At 43.4% G+C, this 23,446-nt stretch overlaps 1 protein-coding gene across 9 annotated transcripts in view; it reads left to right on the top strand.

Annotated features, from left to right (window-relative positions):
* Positions 1-23,049, top strand: part of sema4d (sema domain, immunoglobulin domain (Ig), transmembrane domain (TM) and short cytoplasmic domain, (semaphorin) 4D) — a 129,026-nt gene extending 105,977 nt beyond the window's left edge. For 6 of the 9 annotated variants that reach the window (XM_017723598.2, XM_017723601.2, XM_037546054.1 and 3 more), the window contains 7 exons: positions 394-569; positions 2,671-2,827; positions 4,689-4,911; positions 5,154-5,269; positions 7,721-7,896; positions 8,910-8,956; positions 11,458-13,215. In XM_017723598.2, the coding sequence (XP_017579087.1) occupies positions 394-569; positions 2,671-2,827; positions 4,689-4,911; positions 5,154-5,269; positions 7,721-7,896; positions 8,910-8,956; positions 11,458-12,482 (1,920 nt within the window). In that variant the 3' untranslated portion in view covers positions 12,483-13,215. Of the gene's footprint in view, positions 1-393; positions 570-2,670; positions 2,828-4,688; positions 4,912-5,153; positions 5,270-7,720; positions 7,897-8,909; positions 8,957-11,457; positions 13,216-13,711; positions 13,892-18,457; positions 18,668-19,581; positions 19,674-22,535 lie in introns of those variants that run through there. The other 3 variants (XM_037546055.1, XM_037546056.1, XM_037546057.1) reach the window with 3 other exon arrangements.
* The last annotated feature ends 397 nt before the right edge of the window (positions 23,050-23,446 follow it).

The raw sequence follows: 23,446 nt of genomic DNA, 5'->3' as shown, positions 1-23,446 counted from the left end.
CTCTCTCCCTCTCACTCTGTCTCTCCCGCTCTCGTTCGTTCTCTCTCTCTTGCTCTCCCTCTTGCTCTCGCTCTCACTCTCTCCCTCTTGCTCTCCCTCTCTCGTTCCCTCTCCCTCTCTCTCTCTTCCTCCCTCACCAAAATAGATAATTTGACGAGGGGTGCCAAAACTTTTGTATAGGACTGTACATAAAGGCGTTTAGCATGTATGAAAAGGACAGCAAAATTTTGTCGTTCCCCTCTACAGTCATCTCCTTAAACTCTACATTCCGAAGCTTGAGATGGATAACAATGCAAAACGGCTGAGTGGTTGTTGTTAAACTATAGGAGTGCGGGAAGGGAGTCTGGATGGACTGAGCGTTAGGTGGTTAAAACACCCTCGTGTCTCTCTCAGGGGGATCTAGGTGGCCAGAGGACTCTGCAGAAGAAGTGGACATCCTTCCTGAAGGCCAAGCTGGTGTGCTCCATGCCTGAGCTCAATTTTGTCTTCAACGTGGTTCATGACGTGTTCATTCTTAAGACCCCAGACTGGAGAGAAACAGTCATATATGGAGTCTTCACCTCACAGTGGTAAGAGTGTGTGTATGTGTGTGTATGTGTGTGTGCAAGTTAACAGAAACCTGTTGAGGTGCCAGCTACCTTGTAGATACACTATTTGGCCATTTTAAAAGAAACACCTGTCATATAGGTGCACATTGTAGGTTTATAATTACAGATTGTAGACCATCTGTTGGTGCCCCTCTTTTCCCCATCTATCAGTGGAAGGAGACTACCACAGGACCTCTGCTGAGCAGATGTTATTTGGTTGGTGGACCATTCTTAGTACAGCAGTGATGCCAACATGGTATCAGATAGCGAGCATACACCGGTCAGAAATAACATTAAGACCACCTCCTTGTTTCTACTCTCATTGTCCATCTTATCAGCTCCACTTACTGTATAGCTGCACTTTGTAGTTCTACAGTTACAGACTGTAGTCCGTCTGTTTCCCCCTTTACCCTGCTCTTCAGTGGTCAGGACCCCCATGGACCCTCACAGCAGGGACTATTTGGGTGGAGGATCATTCTCAGGGCTGCAGTAACACTGACGTGGTGGTGGTTGTGTGTTAATGTGTGTTGCACTGGTACGAGCGGATCAGGCACAGCAGTGCTGCTGGAGTGTGGTGGTCATAATGTTATGCCCGATCGATTTATATGGGTCCGCTGGCTTGATAAGGTTGGCACCTTGGCTGACTGTTTGCAACTGCTGGTCCACCCATTAATGTCCTGTACATAAGCTCTAGTTTAAATTATTTATAAAATAAACTTGGACAAATATTACAAGCAACTGAGAGAGATATGAAATGATTTTGAAATGATGAAATGATTTTATAGAAAATGCTGCTGTTGTCACTGAGCTAGATTAGAATAATTTACTAAACTAATTTACAAAGTATGAATAAAGAAAGGAAGAACAAGTCAATTAGACTGCAAGCGGAAAATGAGTGATGATGAGTGGAATTAATCATCATCAGCGGGCCGATAGTGGGCCACTGTCCTCCTGCTATCAGGGACATTCCACTGGTATATCAGACACAACAGCATTACTGGGGTTTTTAAACACTCACTGGTCACCTTGCCAGACTCACACACATTGTAGGTGTACAGCTAGACTGTGGCTCAACTTTTTCCACGCACTATTTGTCAGTCATGCTTTAGTTCTTCATCATTGGCCAGTTTCTGAGCACAGGAGCACTGCTGGCTGGCTTTTTGGGTGGTGGACTGTTCTTCACCCAGCAGTGACACTAAAGGACTAATATCATGGAAAACCTACTTTTCTTTGTTTTGTTTAGTTTTTTTTTTGTTTGTTTTGTTTTTTTAAACAAAAGGAGGTTAGAGGTAGTATGTCCACATTGTTTAAGTATCAAAGCATACCGTTCACTCCCTGGTCTGTAACAGTCCCTGTACGAAAACAATGCTGTAAAAACATTCTGTTTTAAATTACTTGTTTTCGTGATGTCACTAAAAATCAGTTCAAAGCCAGTTTAGCCACACCCATTCACACTTCAGGAGTTTTCCAGGCTGGACTGCTTTTTGAATGAGGCACAGTTCAGGGCAGCCTGTCCTGGATGAGGGGTGGGGGTGAAGAGAGTGGATTAAGAAAAATTCACAATGGCCCTTTAACCCCCCACCCCCTTCGCAGCACCGCTGTGCCTGATACATTCATACTGCGCTGCTGTCGGTGTGTCTCTGCTGTGCTGGGAATGTTCTCCCACCCAAATAATATCTGATCAGTGGTGGTCTTATTTTCACTTATGACTGGTTTAGAGGCGGCTTATAAACTGTGCAGCGTCAGGTGAGCTACAGTCTGTAGCTGTAAACCTGTTTCTGATAAAATGGCCAGTGAGTGAGTTTCATGTGGAGTTTGTTATTCTGTAAAACCCCTTTGAAATGAACTAGGACTAATCCCTTGCTTCTGATTTGAATACATGCACTGAAACCACTTCTATCTCTTAGTCATGATGTGACTGTCATGCTGTGCCTTAGTCACCCATCACCCGCATAAAGGGACACAATCAATTGTCGCCATCAGAAGAGGAACATGCTGTTGGGTTGGGCAGTAGAACTGGATTTGAATGAAATGGGGAAGTTGTTAACACTGATCTCTCTCTCTCTCTCTCCCTCTCTCTCAGGGCTAATGTGGGTCTGTCTGCTGTGTGTGCGTATAATATGACCTCGGTGGACGAAGTGTTCTCGAAGGGGAAGTACATGCAGAAAGCTACGGTGGAGCAGTCGCACACTAAGTGGGTCAGATACAACGGTATCACGCCCACGCCTCGACCCGGAGCGGTGTGTATATACCCATATTGAGAACCTCTGCACATTGTACTTTACTCAGATTTCCACAGTGCTAACCTCACTGCAATTCTAAGTCAGGCACAATGCATGTAAGTAACAAGCCTGTGCTACATTTAGCCAGAAATCACCTATGATGGGTGAAGTTAGCAAAGAATCCGTCTCTCGTAAGTTACACAGGAGTTATTTTAAAAGGCCCATATCACAGGAAACCAAATGTTCCTCACTTTTTATTTATCTGAGTTTGATGTAGGGCAAGGGTGTCAGACTCAACCACTAAAGAGACCATATTAGAAAATCTCAACAAATCGGTGGGCCAGAGGAAAAAAAGGTTTTATTTCGTTTTTATTCATTAAAGTTGTGCTGTAACCCGAACTGGCCGTTCTTTTTTCAAAACACTTTTTACAGAAACTTCAGCAGTAAAGTATAGGCTTTTGTAGTAGACCTATAAATATTACATGAATAATTGAAATATTCAAGATGTAAACGTCCCCCAGAGCTCAGTCTTTTAAAAACCTACCTATCTGCTCAAACTGGACACCTGGAATCCTTTCTTTACTTCATTACGTTCATTAAGACGTGGACTCTGGCGCTGATGTTGGGTGTTTATGTTGGTTGAACTGCAGCTGAAATGCAGCCACTGTGATTGGTGCTGTTGGGGTAGGAGAGTCAGAGCACACGTTACGTTGCAGTGCATGCTGGGGACTGTAGTGCAGCACATTGCGAGTCGGATAGGATTGTGTTGGGCCTTGTGTTTGACGCATGTAGGGAGTAAACACGGTTAAAGTCTCATACCCCAGTTCACACAGTCCATTTGTAAAAATATATGCTGCCAAATCAGCCTGATTTGAAAACATCATTTTGTGATGTCACAAAAAGCAGTGCACGTATACATCCAGCTGAAAGGCCTAAAGCAGTTTAGCTTCACCTGTTCACTTTAAAATGATAAGGTCTGATTTAGCTCAGACTGCTGTCTGAATGAGGCGCAATACAGGGCAGCCAATCAGAACACGTCATTTACATGGATCAGGTCTTAAAGGCACAGTAGCAAAAACAGCCTGTTTAATTCTAAGGGATATAAAGCTGGGCTGTCGTATGGAGAGAGGCTGTGGAAATAAATTACATCTGCTTTTCGGTACCTGAAGCCACACAAGCAGGCCTGCTCACTATATTAGGAGGACTCAGATATACCCAAACTGTTGTTGATTTGATGAGCTTTTATTTTGGTCTTGATTTTGATCTAGCAAATCTGTACTTACATATATAGATTGGCATCTTGTACATCTTCTGTCCATATCATCTACAATCTGGAAGATTCTGTATCACTATTCTATCCCCTGAGTACCTGCATCTCATTTATTATCTCCCTTAGACTATCTGCACATTCGGAAATGTGAACGGCAGCACATTTCATAGTTTTATTTCGGAATTTGTTACTGTGCAATTGTACATTTGAATAGCGCAGTACTAGTGTATATGTGTATATTCAGAGATGGTGTGTATGTGTGTATATATGTGTGTGTGTATATATATATATATATATATATAATTTCTTTTTCCTCTTAGACATTTATATATATTTTTGTATTTAAATTCTATAAGGGGGCTATTTTCACTAGATTTTCACTCTTAAGATTTTCACTCACTTTCCACGTGTGTAAATGTGATGACAATAAACGAGATTTGATTTGATTAGATTTTTTTTATCAGGTTTTTTTTTCTTTTTATCATTAATTTTGCACATGCAAAGCACAAGTGGTTCTGTAACAATTAGTTAAAAACAAATTTAAAAACTGGAATCTCGTTGCGTGTGATGCACAAACCTGACCCACTTTCTGCTTCCCTTTTTCCACAGTGCATCAACAGTCATAACCGCAGGCAGAACATCAGCAGTTCTCTGCTGCTGCCTGATAAAACGCTGCAGTTTGTGAAGGACCACCCGCTGTTGGCTGACCCCGTGCTGCCCATCGGCAACGGACCCCGGCTCATCGCCAAAGATGTCAATTACACCCAGATTGCTGTGGAGAGAGTCCCCGCCCTCGACAACAATGTGTATGACGTCATATTTACTGGCACTGGTAAGTGGAAGTGGCCAGTGGTTCAGACAGATTTTCCAAAGTGAGGTTTCTCAGTTAAAATATTATTTTACTCTCAGTTAAATAGATAAAAAGTCTCTGCCTGTCCAGTAGGAGAAGAGATGAGACGTTCCTATTGGATGATCCTCACTTCTGGCTAAAGTCATCCAGCTTAAATGAAAATCTTTGCTTTGTGAAATGTCCTCAAGTTTGTTTTTTGACCCGTTTCTTGTTGTTGTAATCAGATAAAGGGGTCCTACATAAATCGGTGGTCTATGAAGGAGGTGTGCACACTGTGGAAGAGATCCAGCTCCTGAAGAACCAGGAACCGATTAAAACTCTACTGCTGTCCACACAAGAGGTACGACATCGAAGCCGTACGAAACCTGCCTGTAGCTCTCGGAGGCCTCGTTCACATATACTGCTTCTGCGTAGTGTAAGCGACGCGGCAGCGCGAGCACTACAGTGAGAACGCACTGGCCTTTCACACATACAGCGAGAACGTTTCTCCAGACTGATAAACGGTCACTTCAGTCACTCTGCTCAATAAAAATCTACTTTATAAAAGTGCACCGTATGTTTGTTTATCCTCGACAGCATTTTGACTTCTGATTAGGCAGAAGTTTCAGGCCTCGTAGACCAACAGGGAAATCTGTTTGGAGCAGGGAATGTTTAACTAGTATTTCGTCATGAATTTAATTTTTTAAAAATCGCGTTTTTAAGTTTGTATGTGGTGTTCGGTTTCATTTTCACTGATTTTCATGGCTTATTTTAGTGTATTTTGCTCGGTGAAGCACAGTGGGCGGAAAACAACGGCGCCAGGTCTGTTCTCCAAATACCGCGCCACTTCAGTGCGGCATCCTGGGACGCATTCTGTGTGAAAGCCCTGGCAGTTAACATTGGCGGTGTAATGAAAAGCTCACGCCACACAGGCACAGTATGCGTGAATCAGGCCTACGAATCCAAAAATCTATTTTTCTCTCTCTCTGTTTGTATAAACAGTCCAATTTCAGTCAAATTCAAAAGCAGTGCATTTTGTTATTTGTTATATAAGTTAAGCAATAAGTTCATCATTATGAAGCTTTTTTATCATGTGAATGCTGGGTTACTTCAGCCCAGTGCACTAATATATATTGTAACTGTCAGACAAAACATCTCCAAAAAAAGTTTATTCTAGGACCATTTCTATTGGTCTGTTGTGGAATTTTAAGTGGTTAAAGGTGTAGCTGGCACATTAACCAAACGTGGGTGTGTGCTGTGCGTGTATATATGTGGGAACGAGGGGCTCGCTGAGTGCAGCGGCTGTAGAACCATGTGTCCTCAGCTGCTGAGGAAAAGGGAAGTTTCCAGCTGTGGAGACAGTCAACAGCCTCTGTAGACAGACGACAACAAACTGACTGCACCAAGAAAAAATAAAGAACAGAAACAGATGATTCATGTTCAGCGCCCCCCGTTGATTGGTTGTTTTTTTTTTTTTTTTTTTTTTTTTTTTTTGGTTCCTGACCAAATCTGGGGTTGAAATAATAATAAATCACATCATTTTTTATTTTGGTAATCATTGAAAAAGGGTTCCCTCAGACCTGAACACCACACCAAGGGTTAATCATGCCCGAAACTTTAAACTGAACCTGAATATAACCTGAGAATATGGTCTTTCCTCGGGTCCAAACCCAAATGTAGCCCAACAGAATTTGACCCAAACCCCCAACACTATTTCAAAGTCATGCACTCCACATATTATTATTATTATTATTATTATTATTATTATTATTATTGGATCGATTGAATCACAGTGCAGTTACTTCAGTACAGTAGATCGCAGCTGTCAAAAGAAAACCTTGCATCTCCTTTTTTGTTTTATTGTGTTTTTGTTTTTCAGTTTTTTGATATCATCTGAAAACGGCTGTTGCTCTTTACATTGTGTGTAAATTTCATGATGAACGGACTAAAAGAAACGGCCCAAAATGATCTGGAAGAAATTCTGGTTCCTTTGACTTACATTAAAAGTAAAGTAGGTTTTCTCCTTTGATCATTTTGGAGATGCGAGGTTTTCTTCCGACAACAGCGATACGTTGTGTCAAAAGTAACCCCAGACTGAAATGATAGCTTCTGACTAGAGATTGACTCATGCCTGAAGCTTTAAACTATAATTATCATGATGTATTTAATCACTTTGTGTATTTAGTGGATATGTTCAGTACTTAACTGCATGTTTATTAGAAATAGACCAGTTAGTCCCTGTTAATTGGATCTTCTGCATCACAGTTTGTGAAATGTTGACTAAAAATAATGTTTGTTAGTTTTTTTTAATGTTGCTTTTTTTCCCCTCAGTTCAAGAAAATATTGTGAATCGTGAAAATGTCCTGAAGTATGATGATATAATTAATTTAAAAAACGGTTATTATTGTGATTAAATACGTCCCAGCATGCCTTTTTGTATATATTGTAAATATGAGCAGTACTTCACTGCATATTTTTGGAAAGAGAGCACAATTAGTCCCTGTTAATTGGATTTTGCGCACCAGTTTGTGAAAAGTTGACGTAAAATCTTTTTAATAGTGTTTTTAAATGTGGTGATTGTGCAATTTTTCCTCAGTTCCAGTTAGAAAATATCAGAAATCGTGAAAATGTCTTGAAATATCATGATATAATTTTTTTGCCTACTCTTATGTCTGAACCCCGCCACACTTGAGATGTATGGGCAGTTATTTCAGACTCACATTATATGACGTCATTAGCACAAAACCTTCGCGTTGACCTGTTTATGAATGAAAACTCTTCATTGTTTGTTTGTGTTTTATGTTTTCTATAGGCCAGATTCCTGTATGCTGGTTCTGACTCTGGCGTGGTCCAGTCCCCCACTGCGTTCTGTGACAAATACCTCACTTGTGAAGACTGCATTCTGGCTCGGGACCCTTACTGTGCCTGGAGCACTCATGCCGCTTCCTGTGTCAATATTTTCCATAGGCGGGACAATGCACAACACCGGTTAGTGGCGCATTTACTTACCTGCACATGCTGAGCTGAGACTGAGGCTGTGACACGTACGCAGTGTCTCGACTTCTCACCCTATAGTTTCTGCTTTCTTTAAATTGCATCAATAATATGATGAAACTCAGTCACTCAAGCTGTTTGTGCATAACACACCAGTTTAAAACTATTCTGGGTTTGGTTCATATCCAAAAATGACCTTATTGACACTGGATGATTAAAATAAAAGTATGTGGCTGTTGTGAAGAAGAAAGTGAGATTGTTTCACATGACATGATCTAAAAAGAGAAAACTGACAGTAAATGTTGTTGAAATCTGACTGAACTGGACTTTGATCAGACATTCAGCTGTCGACTGTATAAGATGTTGATATTCCTACTCGGCTACTTCACTAAACAGTATATGGCACTGAGACATTATGATGAGCACTGAGGCGAGAAACAGCAGTCAGAGAAGAAAGTGAGTCAGAGGGAAGTTATTCCACATGTCGTGATCTAAAAAGAGAAAACTGACAGTAAATGTTGCTGAAATCTGACTGAACTGGACTTTACTTGATCTGATATTCAGCTGTTACTGTACAAGATGTTGATATTCCTACTCAGCTACTTCAGTAAACAGTATATGGCGCTGAGTCATGAAGCCAGTTAGACATTATGATGTTCTGGACCTTCGCTTGAGGATATTTTTTTCTAATTGGACCTTATTGAATTATTAAAGACCCCTGCTGTACAGCATATGTTCACTCATTCTCAGTTAGAAAGTCAACAGAACCTGCATTTTTCCTGGGGTTGTTGACACGTTGACATACAATTCTGTCAATTAATAAGGATATTGTCATAAATTGCAGGCAATAAAGCAAAACTGATGCCGGCGTTAGTCATGCAGACAGACAGTATGTATAAACACATTCGTCTTTGTGACAAAACGGGTTTACCGGTGTAGTCGTGCTCTGAATGCTCAGACAGCCGTGTGTCCAACACTGATCGTTGTGTGTTGTATTTTTCTTGCAGGAAGTTGCTTCAGAACCTGCGAGGAGACGCTGGCATGTGTCCGTCAGGTGAGTGCTGTAAACAGCCATGACGTGCGTTATGAATCTTTACCAGCCGGATGCACGACGGAGGAGAGACGATGAGAAAGCAGTCTGGTTCTGTTAATGCAGTCGCTCAGTCCGGAGGGTTCAGGGAGAGAGGGCTCATGTGGTCTGACACAGAGAGTAGGTTTGGGTTCTCAGTGCCCAGCTGGCCTCATCGATCGTAGCAGTTTTCTCCAGATGCTTTCCTTAGTGCTGGTGACCTCCGACTGCCTCAGTCCTGCTGAGGGCCTGTGGTTTTATTCATTTAGTCTAAACGCAGATTTGAGACTTGCGATAAGAATCGGAATCAGAACATTCATCTGCCAAGTCAAGATTTCAGGTAGTGCAGGTGTCGTGATAATTAAATCCAATAAAATATAGAAGGGAAAAATTTAATGAAAAAAAAGATACCTGTACAGCTACATTTACATTTATGGCATTTGGCTGACGTTCTTATCCAGAGCGACTTACAGTTTGATCATTTTACACAGGGAGGCCAAGGCGGTGTTAGGAGTCTTGCCCAAGGACTCTTATTGGTATAGTGTAGGGTGGTTACCCAGGTGGGGATTGAACCCCAGTCTACAGTGTAGAAGGCAGAGGTGTTAACCACTACACTAACCAACCATCCTAGCTGTGTGCAAAGTTTCTACAGCCCAGGAGAAAGAAATGTTTTGTTGATTTACTCTTCCTATACGGAGATCACACTTAAATATGACATTTTAGTGCACAATTTCTTGCTGAGTTCAACAATAAATAATTCATAAAATATGAAATATTCCATAACTTTTGCGCAGGCTGTAGATTATTTGTGCATTAAAATGTACAGGCGTGTGTCTCCTGTAGAGGACGTTCACTTATTTTCACTTAAAACATCGACAGCGCGTCAGTTGACCAGGAGCACCCAAACTTTTGCACATGCCTGTATATAAAAAAGGGGTAACACTTTATTTGGATCGTCCACTTTAGACGCTTTGTAGATTTGACTAAATATCGACTAAACTGACCATAATTTTCTTTACATCTGCTCTAATTCTATCCCCCTAACCTTAAGCTCAACCCAAAACCCAAACCCAACCCTCACCCTGCGGCCTAGCCCTAACCGTGGTCCAAATCCTAAACCCTAACCCCACCACTGTTTTAGAACCAACAGATGGTTTAACATTGAGAACATCTGTAGACGATCTATAGGGGACGATAGTGGGATATTCAAATAAAGTGAGACCAAAAAAGGATATTAAAACAAATGATCTATGAGTAAATTGAACAAGGTGCAGTTGGACCTGCAGTACAGCTATTATGAAATACTGAAACACGGTTTAAACAGCTGACGACGGGAGCTGCTCATTAAAGCAGCAGTGCAGTATATAAGCTTATGAGCTGATTGACTTGGTCCAAGTCTTTGGAATCACTGTCGTCACTGGATGATGGTAATTATATTTTTTTGACATGAACCAAGTAAAATGATTCTAACAGTATTTTCTGTGCTGAATTCAAATGTTTTTAGATGTTTTTTCTTTTCACGCAGATATTTTGTGTGACATACAGTTGAGAAATTTTGTGAAAACAAATTTTAAATTTGAATTTTTTGTAACTTACGAAACGTCTCAGAGAAATGAGAAATAATGCAAGACATAAGACCTCAGAGGTTGTGGGGACACGAGTAGCTGACCACACTTCATATTAGGCAAAAAAAAAGTCCTCGCGGACTTGCATTAAGGGAACCAGTTCACAGAGATCATTAAAAGAGCCTTGATACATTAAACACTTGGACACTTTAAATCCAGACTGAAAGCGTTCCTGTTTGAGCAGCTTTCAGCTCAGTTTAAACTCTGTGTTTTCAGACCCTTTCTAGAGCGGTTCTTTCTAGAGCGGCACATCCTAATTTAATTTCTAAATGTAATGATTTTCTCCTAAATCCAGTTTTAATCGTTTTTTTTATTCTCATTTGCTTTTTTTTGAACAACTCTTATTTTCTCGTTTGTAAAGCATTTTAAATGAGAGTGTATGAAAGGTGTTATATGAATAAACTTGCCTTGCCTGATAAATGATAAGCTTACAAGCAAAGGTAAAAACATTCAAGTTTTAGTGTAAGGTAATGTAAAAAGATTTTATTCAGAGTAGTTTTGATCCGTCTATCCTGAATTTTTTACACGGTAGCTTAATGCAAATAGCAGCTGGTATTTTCAAATTGGCAAAAATATTTAAGTTTTAAAAATGAGATACAGGTGTTTTGTTGTGGCAGCAATGATTTGGCACCTTCAAACAAATTTTCACAGTGAAAGTTAGTGCAGCTCATTTAGCGTCAGTAGGACAGCGGGTGGCATGTTAAGTCATACTAAACACATGCTTGTAATTATTAGGCTGTTCACAATAAGCAAGTGGTTCAGTATTTTCATGCTGGTGTTCTAATCCTGTTTTTAGTCCTAATCTGTTGCACTTATTTTAACCACTGTGTCTTTTCTCCCCACAATCCTGTCGACCTACAGTGAGGCCACGCATGGCGGAGAGCTACCAGCAGGTGGTGGTGAAGCCGGGCAGTTTGGCGGAGCTCCCCTGCAGGGTGCGCTCTAACCTGGCCCAGATGCTGTGGAAGGTAAACGGCAGCGTTCTCACCGAAGCCTCCCACTTCCTGCTGATGGGGGACACGGGTCTGCTCATCTACAGCGTGGCTCCAGAGGACCAGGGCCGCTACGAGTGCTGGTCAGTAGAGGCAGCAGTGGGCAAGAACTTCACCCGCCTGGTTGCTGGATATGACCTACAGCTGGACCTCCCGAAAAGCGAGTCGTCATCGTCATCGTCTGGACGCGTTCTGTCTTCAGCTGATATCGTTGAGGAGTTGTACCCAGACACCTCCACGGTGCGCTCCACCACCACTGCGGCCAAAGGTGACAAAGGTAATAACGGTAACGGCGCAGGAACCCCTCTACTAACGTCCACGGAGGCATCCCCACTAACCCCCCCAACCATCAGCACCACCACTCCCAGCATCATCAACAGTGCAAAACCCCAGCCTAAACTCTCCACCCCCTCTGAAGGCAGCGGCGCACAGCCCCGGCCCGAAAACCTGGACCCCTCGGCCAAGTACCTCCAGTACGACAACAGCGGCGCCCTGCTTTTCCTCTTCCTCCTCTTCTTCCTCCTCTTCCTGTGCGCACTGTCTTATAACTGCTACATGCAGTACCTGCCGGCACCCTGCCTGCGCCTCCGCGCCGCCCTGCTCGGATCGCCCAAAAAGCCGCAGCCCGAATACATCGCCTGCGAGGCGGGTCTGATGGAGCCCGTCCCGGAGAAACCCGACCTGACTGAGCAGCTGCAGCAGAACGGGGCGCAGCAGCAGCAGCTCCGAGCACTCCGAGACACCGGCTACGAAACGGAACCAGAGTGTGGAAACGGAAAAATACCGTCGCACAGCTACGAAGAGGCGGACGACAGCCCTTCCAAACAGCGGCCGTTCGATATCGACTGCGAATCGCAGCCGATCGAGTACGCAGATGCGGATGCGCCTTACTGAGAAGGCCACGGACACGGATGCGTCTCGTAATTGGATGAATTCTTGTCTAGGATGGCTTCTGTACTGCAACCACACAATCCTCCGGAGGGATTGGTCTCGCTTTTTGACTTGCAGGTGTTCGACGATCCGACCCGACCGTGCGTAAAAGATTCGTTTTTGGGGGGGAAGTGGCTGATTTGCGTAGTTCAGCAAGCATATGATTCCAAATTGGAAACATGGTTTACCAAATTGGTAAGTTAGCTTGGTGTTTTCCAAATTGGAGTTAAAATATTTTGTATCGGGGGGTGAGTGGGGATCATTTTTCCTTCTTTTTCTATTCCCCACATTCTGCCCTGAAGCTCGTATGACAGTCCGTTTGTCCTCCAACCTTGTGTACTACTCTCAGGGACGTGAATCGTACTTCGCCAAATCTCTGCTCAGTGCAGTCTCAAACAGCACTGCTGGCAGAAATACAAGGGCCGGGATGGGCACGAACACTGCTGCCAAATGCTGAGGTGAGCAAAGCAACGGGGAATGGAAAGGAATATAGTGAAGACGGAAGATGCCCGATTCCACTGAAACGGAGATGAAGATAGCGGTCAGTACTGGACTGACCGAGTCGTGTTCCTGCACTGTCAGTATTTGTGTTTTTCTAGTGATGAGTAAACATAAAGGCGGTGTAGAGGAGGAGGAAATTCCACCAAGACGTTTGGACGATGTACTAAAAATAAAAACAGATTTACGTTGTATTTTCGACACTGTGAGTGCCTCTCATTTGTTTTGTTCTGTGAAAACTGCAGTTCTAGTGACTCTCGCTGTTGGTTCTTTTCACCCTGTGGTCTTGTTCATCTGTGTACGTAAGAGATGACGTCTCTGAAAGAAGCAAACGAAAGTTCCTACGACATGAGGGCCACATGCATTTATCTTTTATTCTCATGTGTTAATGATATTTTAAAGAAAGAAGCTTTATGTCTTAGTTTTTAAAAATGATGTTTATTTAAGTGTAAATGTAGCTGCACTAGGACGTCGTTTTAATAGTAGCCTCTCTTTAGACTGTGTGCATTCTCGTCCTGCAGTCTTTGAAAAAGACCCCACCTCTGACCCCTCCTGCCGCTCCTCCCTCCTGTGTGTGTGCCATTTCTGAATTTCTTACTCTTTCATGATCCTTTTCTCTCTCTCTCTCTCTTTCCCGGTTCGTCTTCCTTCCCTGCCTCCATCCTTCCTACGCACTCCTCCGTTTCCCTGCACAGTTTGCTCCTCTGTCCGCTCTGGAGGCGGCCCCTCAGTCTCTCGCTCCTCCTCCTCTCCCTCCTCCTCATTGTGGGGGGGTGTTGATGGTGGGGGGGCGAGGCTCCTCCCCCCGCTGCTCCCTCAGCAGTCCTGGGGCGTCCACTCCCAACAGGCCTTCCTGCTCTACTGCCTGGCCCTGGGTGAGTGGTACCTCTGACCTCCAGCCTGCAGTACCGTCTCCATTTGCTCTCTTCTCTTCTTTTTCATCCTCTTATCTCTTTTCCTTTGTTTTCTCCTGTCTCCTCTCCTTTTATCTTCTTCTCCTCTTTTGTCTTTTCTTATCTCTTGTTTTCTGTTGTTTTCTACTTTCTTTTGTCACATTTTCTCCTCTCTTGCTTTCTCCATGCTTCTTTTCTCTCCTTATCTCTTCTTCTTGCTTGCTGTTGCTATGTGCTTGTTTTGGGTCTCTCTCTCTCTCTCTCTCTCTCTCTCTCTCTCTCTCTCTCTCTCTCTCTCTCTCTCACACTTTGTTGGTGTTTTTCCTTTGTATCAGCAGACTTGTCACCCTGTTATTCTCTCTCTCTCACCCTCTCTCTCTCTCTCTCTCTCCTGGTCACTCTGTGTCTGCATTATTTCTTTGATCTGGTCACAGTGCTCCACAAAGCAGAATGATTGGGGCTGTAGAGGCTTCTTACTGTACCTCTAATTTATTACATCATACTTCCTTTACACACACTCACACACACACACACACACACACACACAAATTGCTGCTGTTGGAACAAAACCTCATATCTCGTTTTTGTCATTTTTCAGTTTTTGACTGAATTCAGAAGCGCCCGTTTTCCTTTCCATTGGGTATAAATATGATGAACGGGCCAAGGGAAATGGTCCAAAATGACATGGAAAAACGTCTGATTCCATCGACTTGCATCAAAAGTAACATTGGTTTTTTTCATTCTGCTGTAGAGTTACTATTTTGGACAGATGAGGTTTTGATCAGACAGCAGTGAGATTGTGTGTGTGTGTGTGTGCGCATATATGTATATGTATATATATATATATATATATATATATATATATATATATATATATATTTAAAATGTGTGTGTAAAGCAGCTGAGGAAGGAAGCTGTTGTGGGGTACTGAGACGATGCCTGTGCATTCGGGTGATGCATGTTGTCAGATTTTCTGCAGAGCACCTCCTCATGCCTGGGACCTGCAGTCCGTCGTTTTAGAACACATTGGTACGAATATCTGGGGGATCTTTCTTAGGACTCACGGGACTTTTTGCACTTCTCAGTAGCCCATAATTTATTTCATTCTTAGCTCATGTTCTTTGTTTTTGTATTGTTTCTTGAACAAGCTGTTTCTCAAAGATCTCAGTTTGTCACTTCGGACTCTTTACATTGTTTTTGTATTGTTTTTTTTTTTTTTCTTTTGGAAATCAGTTTTTATTCCTGTGATACTGGACTGAATATGCTGTATGAAAGAATCGTCTCCGACTAAATCGTTAAAAAAAAAAAAAATTACCTTTTTAAAAAAAAAAAAAAAAAAAAAAAGCAAAACATGAGATTGAATATGCTTTGGCTCCGGTGTATATTTGAGCTGTTCCAGTATGTCATTAGCATGGTGATGCGTGTACAGTGTAAATATGAGTACATATGAATATCTTCAGCCTGTACATATTTTTTTTTTTCGTTTAAATTTTAGGGAGCTTCAATAAATTTTGAAATTGTCCGACGCTGTTCAGTTCCTTCAGTTATTACATGGGAATGGAGAGATGGTCTTAGTGGAAGTTGATCAAAAGCAGGACCGTCTATGTAGATTACATTCATGCTGCAAGTCTTCTGTTCAGTGTTTGGTGATTTTTAAATGTTGCTGGAAAGGCTTACATTAAAGGACCGCTTCATTAAATCAAGTCGTCATGAAAAAAGTTTCGTCATTAACTCACCTTAATATATTCACAAGTTCATGACAAAGGACATGTTTAAGCCCGAGAGTCGATGCTGTTCTCCACTGTGAGTGGAAATACCACATTTAGAGGACTGGACATGTCACTACATATCATAGGCCATAATTTCCGCAAGCACCTAACAGCTTCTTATGCAGACATTCACAGAACCTTTATTATGTAATGTCCAGTAACTACATACAGCTTAGCAAGAGCCACGGGACTTGTTCTGATTGGCACCAGCAGGTTCAGTCAGAGAAGAGGAGAATTACCTCCGTACCACATTCTGGGTTTCTCAAACGCTCGAGGACGCTCCCGAGCAAGTGCAAAATGAATGGCTTGAGATGGAGCATTTGAGCTAAATCACAGTTTACATTCAGCAATCAGTAGCAGTAACGCCAACCAATCAGTGCTCAGTAGCAATAAGGCCAACCAATCAGCTCTCAGTAGCAGTAACGCTAACCAATCAGCTCTCAGTAGCAGTAACGCCAACCAATCAGTGCTCAGTAGCAATAAGGCCAACCAATCAGCTCTCAGTAGCAGTAACGCTAACCAATCAGCTCTCAGTAGCAGTAACGCCAACCAATCAGCTCTCAGTAGCAGTAACGCCAACCAATCAGCGCTCAGTAGCAGTAACGCCAACCAATCAGTGCTCAGTAGCAATAAGGCCAACCAATCAGCTCTCAGTAGCAGTAACGCTAACCAATCAGCTCTCAGTAGCAGTAACGCCAACCAATCAGCTCTCAGTAGCAGTAACGCCAACCAATCAGCGCTCAGTAGCAGTAACGCCAACCAATCAGTGCTCAGTAGCAGTAACGCTAACCAATCAGCTCTCAGTAGCAGTAACGCCAACCAATCAGCGCTCAGTAGCAGTAACGCTAACCAATCAGCTCTCAGTAGCAGTAACGCCAACCAATCAGCGCTCAGTAGCAGTAACGCCAACCAATCAGCGCTCAGTAGCAGTAACGCCAACCAATCAGCGCTCAGTAGCAGTAACGCTAACCAATCAGCTCTCAGTAGCAGTAACGCCAACCAATCAGCGCTCAGTAGCAGTAACGCTAACCAATCAGCTCTCAGTAGCAGTAACGCCAACCAATCAGCGCTCAGTAGCAGTAACGCCAACCAATCAGCGCTCAGTAGCAGTAACGCCAACCAATCAGCGCTCAGTAGCAGTAACGCCAACCAATCAGCTCTCAGTAGCAGTAACGCCAACCAATCAGCGCTCAGTAACAGTAACGCCAACCAATCAGCGCTCAGTAGCAGTAACGCCAACCAATCAGCGCTCAGTAGCAGTAACGCCAACCAATCAGCGCTCAGTAGCAGTAACGCTAACCAATCAGCTCTCAGGAGCAGTAACGCTTACTATAATGTTTACTGTAGAAAAAAGGGAACAGGCGCCCTCTGCTGTTCAGCACTCCTGCTTTTGATATAACGGGGGAAATAGGAAATGGCCAGGCTCCTAATGAACCGGCTCTGGTTCAGTCACTTTTTTCTCCCTTTTGGCTCCGTCTGCAGCTCATTTGTGTGTGCTGGTCCTTGAAGTCCTCCATGCACTCTGCCATCCAAAATGGGTCAGAAAACTGTACAAATAAACTAAACAAAAGCTGCTGCTGGTGGCAGCTGTAGCTACAGGCTAGTAACAACAAAAGCACTTTAGCTGGCGTGCATTGATCTCAGTTCAGAATGCGCTTTTGAAAGGAAACACGGAAGCGAAGCTAAACTACCACAAAACAGCGTCTCAAACACATTCATAACCATTCAGTCTAATAACAGGACGTAGCTTTTAGAGTCATTAAATGCTTCGGACGTCTGGTTCCTATCACTACAATGCTGAACAATTCTGACTCGATAAGCTTTCTTGAAAAGAATTTCACGCCGAACCACCCCAAATGATTTTGTTTACATCTGATTATACATGATTAAAATATAAACCACCACCACGTCAGTGTTACTGCAGTGCTGAGAATGATCCACCACCCAAACAGTACCTGCTCTGTGAGGGTCCATGGGGGTCCTGACCACTGAAGAACAGGGTAACAGAGTATCAGAGAAACAGATGGACTACAGTCTGTAACTGTAGAACTACAAAGTGCAGCTATAATGTAAGTGGAGCTGATAAAGTGGACAGTGAGTGTAAAAACAAGGAGGTGGTCAGGATGTTACGCCTGATTGGTGTATATGCACACACTGTATGTCCTAAGGTATCCACAGGAGTTCATCTGTGCACACTCAGCTACAGTTCACATAGAACACCACTGACCAATAGAACAGGATGCTCTGGAGCAGCTGCTCATGAGCTTATGGTCACCATGCCCAGTGCCAAGCATGGGCTCTAGGGGTATAAAGCCCCCCAGTATTGGGCTGTGGAGCAGTAGAACTGTGTTCTCTGGAGTGATTGAGCTCCATTGAACACCTTTGGGATCCAGAACTGATCGTCCAAGATCAGAACCCGACCTCACTAATGCTCTTGCGGCTGAATGCAATCAAATCCTCACAGCAATGTTCCAAAATCTAGTTCGGAGGTTATTCCTGCAGCAAAGAGGGACAAACCCACAATTACCACCCATCATTTCAGAGGAAACTCTGGGTCAGCAGGTGTCTATGAACTTTTGGACACAGTTCACATACACAGACCATCACATACAGTCTGTCTTGAGGTCTGAAGTGACTGACTCACTCACACTGCATGGCTTTGACTGAACTAGCAGGCGACTGGACGGAATGGCTGGTTTTGCTGGGACGCTGCGGTGTGAGCTGGTTGTGTTGGAGTGTTTTGTGTTGGGTTTTTGTGTAAGTGCCATTTGTCCTTCAGGTCCCACTGACCTTAGCATTCACTGGCACTCGAATGGGCGGAGACTGGACACGGTTAACGAGTACAGACACACCTTTAGCCATGATGCTGTGCTGGTGAGCAGCTGGGTGAGGGAGCAGCCTCTGAGCAAAGACGCCAACTACCAGTGCGTCGCAGTGTCCAAATCAGGGAATGACACGTCAAAGATTGACCTTCGACTCAGCAGCAGAGGTAACGGATCCAGTCTTGTTTTGGGGAGACGTCTTCCGTGTTTGTGGTATTTTTTCTTAAACTGTCTACCTTCTTATTACACCATTTACCTCTTTTTATTCCTTAGAATTAAACAGGCCATTTTTGTTACTGTGACTTTACCAGGCATAACACTGTGACCACCGCCTCGCTTGTATAGCTGCACTTCGTGGTTCTACAGTTACAGACTGTAGTCCATCTGTTTCTCTGATACTTTGTTACCCTGTTCTTCAGTGGTCAGGACCCCCATGGACCCTCACAGAGCAGGTACTATTTGGCTGGTGGGTCATTCTCAGCACTGCAGTAATACTGAGTGGATCAGACACAGCAGTGCTGCTGGAGTTTTTAAACCCCTCAGTGTCGCTGCTGGACTGAGAATAGTCCAGCAACCAAAAATATCCAGCCAACAGCGTCCTGTGGGCAGCGTCCTGTGACCACTGATGAAGGACGAGAGGATGACCAACACAAACTGTGCAGCAGCAGATGAGCTGACTCGTCTCTGACTTTACATCTACAAGGTGGACCGACAAGGTTGGAGTGTCTAATAGAGTGGACAGTGAGTGGACACAGTGTTTAAAAACTCCAGCAGCACTGCTGTGTCTGATGCACTCATACCAGCACAACACACACTAACACACCACCCCCACATCGGTGTTACTACAGTGTTGAGAATGATCCACCACTGAAATACTACCTGCTCTGTGGGGGTCCATGGGGGTCCTGACCACTGAAGAACAGGGTAAAAGGGGGTAACGGAGTATCAGAGAAACAGATGGACTACACTCTGTAACTGTAGAAATACAAAGACCAGCTATACAGTAAGTGTAGTAGATCTCAGTAGATACCAGGTTGCCTGTTCGCTCTGCAGGCAGAGTCATTTCTGCTACTATTTGCAGATGAAGCCAATACCTTCTCTGAAGACCTGAACCAATGGAGGGAAGCACTGGCAGATCATGAGCGACAGCTACAGAACTGGAAGAAGGCCTGGGTACGTGCACACACACCAAACTCCCAGCTGGGCACATCTGTCCTGGAGATTCACTGCAGTGCCTCATATTCACCAGTGGCAATTATCCAGAACTCCAGCTCAAGTTCTCAACGTTCTCCACCCTCTCTCATACTACCACTGCCATGTTTGAAGGCATGAGCTGAACTCACAAACTCTATATAGTTAAGCCTTTCCCACCAATCTATGTCTCCTGGCTCAGACACCCAATAGCCCACCAGTCACTTTAAAGGGCCCATATCCCACTGTTTTGCATTGTATTTTTTTCTCCAAGGCCTACTTATGACATTCTTGTCATTCAAACAAAACAAAAACAGACATGCTTCAATTTACATGACCGTTTTCTGACCCCCTCTTTATCCTTAGAATTAAACAGGCTTTGCTTTGTTTCTGTGCCTTCAAAGCTGACACATATATATGAGCTGTGTTCTCACATCACAAAAAGCCATGAGGTTAAAACAGGCTGTTTTTGCAGCTTAGACAGTTTTTAAAAGAAACGAACGCAGCTTTTTGGCATTTTATAACATCTAAATGAGATCCAACCATCTGCACGACGTTCTCTTGCATGACTTATTGGTGCCATTTTTCTTGGTGGTTTTCCTTTGGTTTCATGCGCATAGCAGTGCTTTAGTTTCTGTAAGCCGCCTGCAAATTCACCAGCAGCAGCAGAGCATGTGGGGGAGCAAGATGGGGGTGGAGGAAGCAGCACTCGTGGTTTCTGCATTCGCGTGCCATCTTAACATGGCGTGTGAAACAGCCCTGAGGTCTGAATTATTGATCACGATGCTTACATCAAACTGCTGTCTCAGCAAAACGGGAAACGCTGAGCCGAGGAAACAGGCAGTGTGGAAATGTGACTTTAAAACACAAGACTTTACCTTTACTGACAATGTTTTGTTTGATCTGTTACTGTTCACTGTTACATAAAGTGACCATCTGCAAAATTATGACTGACACCCAGTCTACAGTGTAGAAGGCAGAGGTGTTAACCACCACACTATCCCGACCACAAAACCAGCATAAGTTGTACTTTGGATGCTGGTGAGCTGCTAAACCAGCACCAGACAAGCATTTCAGCAGGGCAGTCAATCAGTCGTCAAAGGGCAAACTTGGTCAGAACTCCTCGACACAAACCCGCAGTGAGAGCGGCCGTGGCAGTAAATTAGCAAGAATTATTAGAGTAAGAAATGATGGAGAGATGTTTGCCAGGGAAACGTATGACGCCTGAGTCATGCTATCCTGATCATGTGGTGGGTGAAGAACAAACTCAAAAGGTCAGTGATAATAACAGAGATGTCCAAAATGGTCATTTTACAGGAGAAGGCAAACACATTTGTGAACTTCAATGCAAGTTAATGGAATTTCATTACAAGCCGTTTTGGAGCATTTCTGTCCACTCATCGTGACATTTTCATACAACGTTAAGGCAGCTGGTGTGACGAAATGATGTAGAAAAAGACAAATCTGGACAGTAACGATATGTCGTCCTGGCAGTTATTAGGCTGATTACCAGCTAAACCAGCATATGTTGTGTTTCGTATGCTGGTATGCTGGTCAACCATCATGACTATGCTGGGTGACCAGCTAAACCAGCACCAGACCAGCATTAACTGGTACAAACCAGCTTAAACCAGCACTAAATTCATGCTGGTCGGCTGCTTTTGAGGGTAATTGAAACTTTTTTTTCTATTATTTGTGACTAAAAGACGAGTTCTCATCATCTAACATGACCGAGTAGCTCCAGTGTTGGCTTGTCCTGTCGCTAAACCCGTCGTCTTACAGGAGAACCTGCTGCTTTAACATCTAGTGACTAAACTATTTCCCTGGTTTGATTAACGTCTTGGAGAATCAATTTCAGTTCACTTTAAATTCATTTAATCAGTTCACAAGCACAAATGTCTTCACTGAACATCTATTTTCTCATAGAAAATCTTCTCAAACGTGCTCCTCTGTATGCTTCTAAATTCTCCTACAGGGGCTGTCCTTGTTTCCATGGAAATGGGTTTGTAGATTTGCTCTGAACTCATCGTTACAATAAAGTGAGGGCGAGTGCGTTTACATACACGTCATAATCCAATAACTGCAGAAAATCAGATTTTGTCCGATCAATGCGTTTACATGCACTTCATCAGATACTGGGGAAACTCCAGGTCTGCGTGAGTCAGACAGTAATCGGATTCCTGTAAACTCACAGAAGACGACGCGACGTAAAACTCAAACTTCCTCTCGTGTTTTTTTTTTTTTTTAAATCTCGCGCCACTTTACCTCAAAATATGAACGTACATCATTTAAAAGATGAGTATATAAATCCTTCTTGTCAAGCCTGTACATGGTTTCAGCGTCATTCCAAAAGTGTTTAGCTTCGTCTCGGCAATTCGGCAATTTCCGGTACCACCGCCTGTTCTTGTGCATGCGCAGACTGAGAAATCCGAAAGAAATCAGACTAAGATTTCACAGCACTGAGAAATCAGATTACGAGAAAACGAGCTCACTTTATCAGATATCAGTCAGATTTCTAGATTTCTATTTCTTCATGCTTGTAATAAACAAAAGGACCATAATAAGGCGAAACGACATTAAACCAAGATAAAACAGTGGTTACTGTTTTAAGTCTGCCTCTGAAAATCCTCCGTTTGGAGGTCCATGTATCCCCAACACTTCACCCCACCCCTCTATCTCATTAAGAATCGGGACAGCCTCCCGCTAGATGTGAACGTGCAAAACGAGGGGCTGAGGGCTCAGTGGTTGGGCGATGGGGGAAACAGGATTGGGCTGAAGAACTGTAAAGGTACGTAAACTGAGGTGACGACAGAGATTTACACACCTGGTGTTCCTCCTCCACAGGAGAGCTGTGATGGCCAGGGGGTTCTCTGAGAGGCTCTGCTGGCTCACCAGTTTCCACACTGCCAGCCAGCCACTCTGCCACAGTGAGTCTGAGTCGGAGTGAAATCCCGGCATGCACACAGCCAGCGCGCGGCCTACGCTCACAAACCTGAAATCCATCCTCGCCTGGATGTGGCTGTACACACGTGACGAGGGAGCTTCTCAACTCTCTTCCTGACTGGAGAATGTATGGAAAAGCTCTCCAGCCAGTGGTTCTGGGGGACGAAAGCTGTTTTCTGAAAGATGGAGACTTGTAAAAGTGACGGAATATGAGGTCGCATGGATTCAAAGCGATCGGTGAGGTCTATCTCAGCGAGGGCCAAGCTCAGCTTCAGTTAACAGGGTAATTATGCAAGTGAAACCCCGGATCACTCTAGACAAAAACCATTATCTGCGTGCTTTCAGCAACGGCTTAGTCATTTTTTGTGCCTTTCGAATCAACCAGCATGTTGTGAGGACTCACTATGATTTTTTTTTTTTGGGAATAAAGATTTTATTTAAATCTTCCTGTCATTTTTTATCCTGTTATGTCTATTAACTGTGCTCCGTTGTCTTCTCTTCTACAGTGTTTATGGTTTTAATGAACTTATTACACAGTGGACAGCGGTGATGATGGGAACTGGGGCTCACAATGAATACAAGATAAACATAGCCTTTATATTTACTACAAAACAACCCGCGAACCTACCCAGTTTTATATAGAACACTGATGACGGTAAAACAGTGGTTAAATCTCAAAAAATAAACATTTCTTTAGAGACTAGTTTGCCTTCCATGCATATAAAATTAAACTCTTTTAGGCCAGAATCTCAAAACTATCCTAACAATATCTCAGGGATTCATAATCATTTCACATAACATCGTGTGAGGAA

This window comes from Pygocentrus nattereri, chromosome 16 (genome assembly GCF_015220715.1).
Source record: "Pygocentrus nattereri isolate fPygNat1 chromosome 16, fPygNat1.pri, whole genome shotgun sequence".
NCBI classification, from domain to species: domain Eukaryota; kingdom Metazoa; phylum Chordata; class Actinopteri; order Characiformes; family Serrasalmidae; genus Pygocentrus; species Pygocentrus nattereri.
The sequence above is the reverse complement of the archived record's forward strand: the minus strand, read 5'-3'. Positions and strand labels throughout refer to the sequence as shown.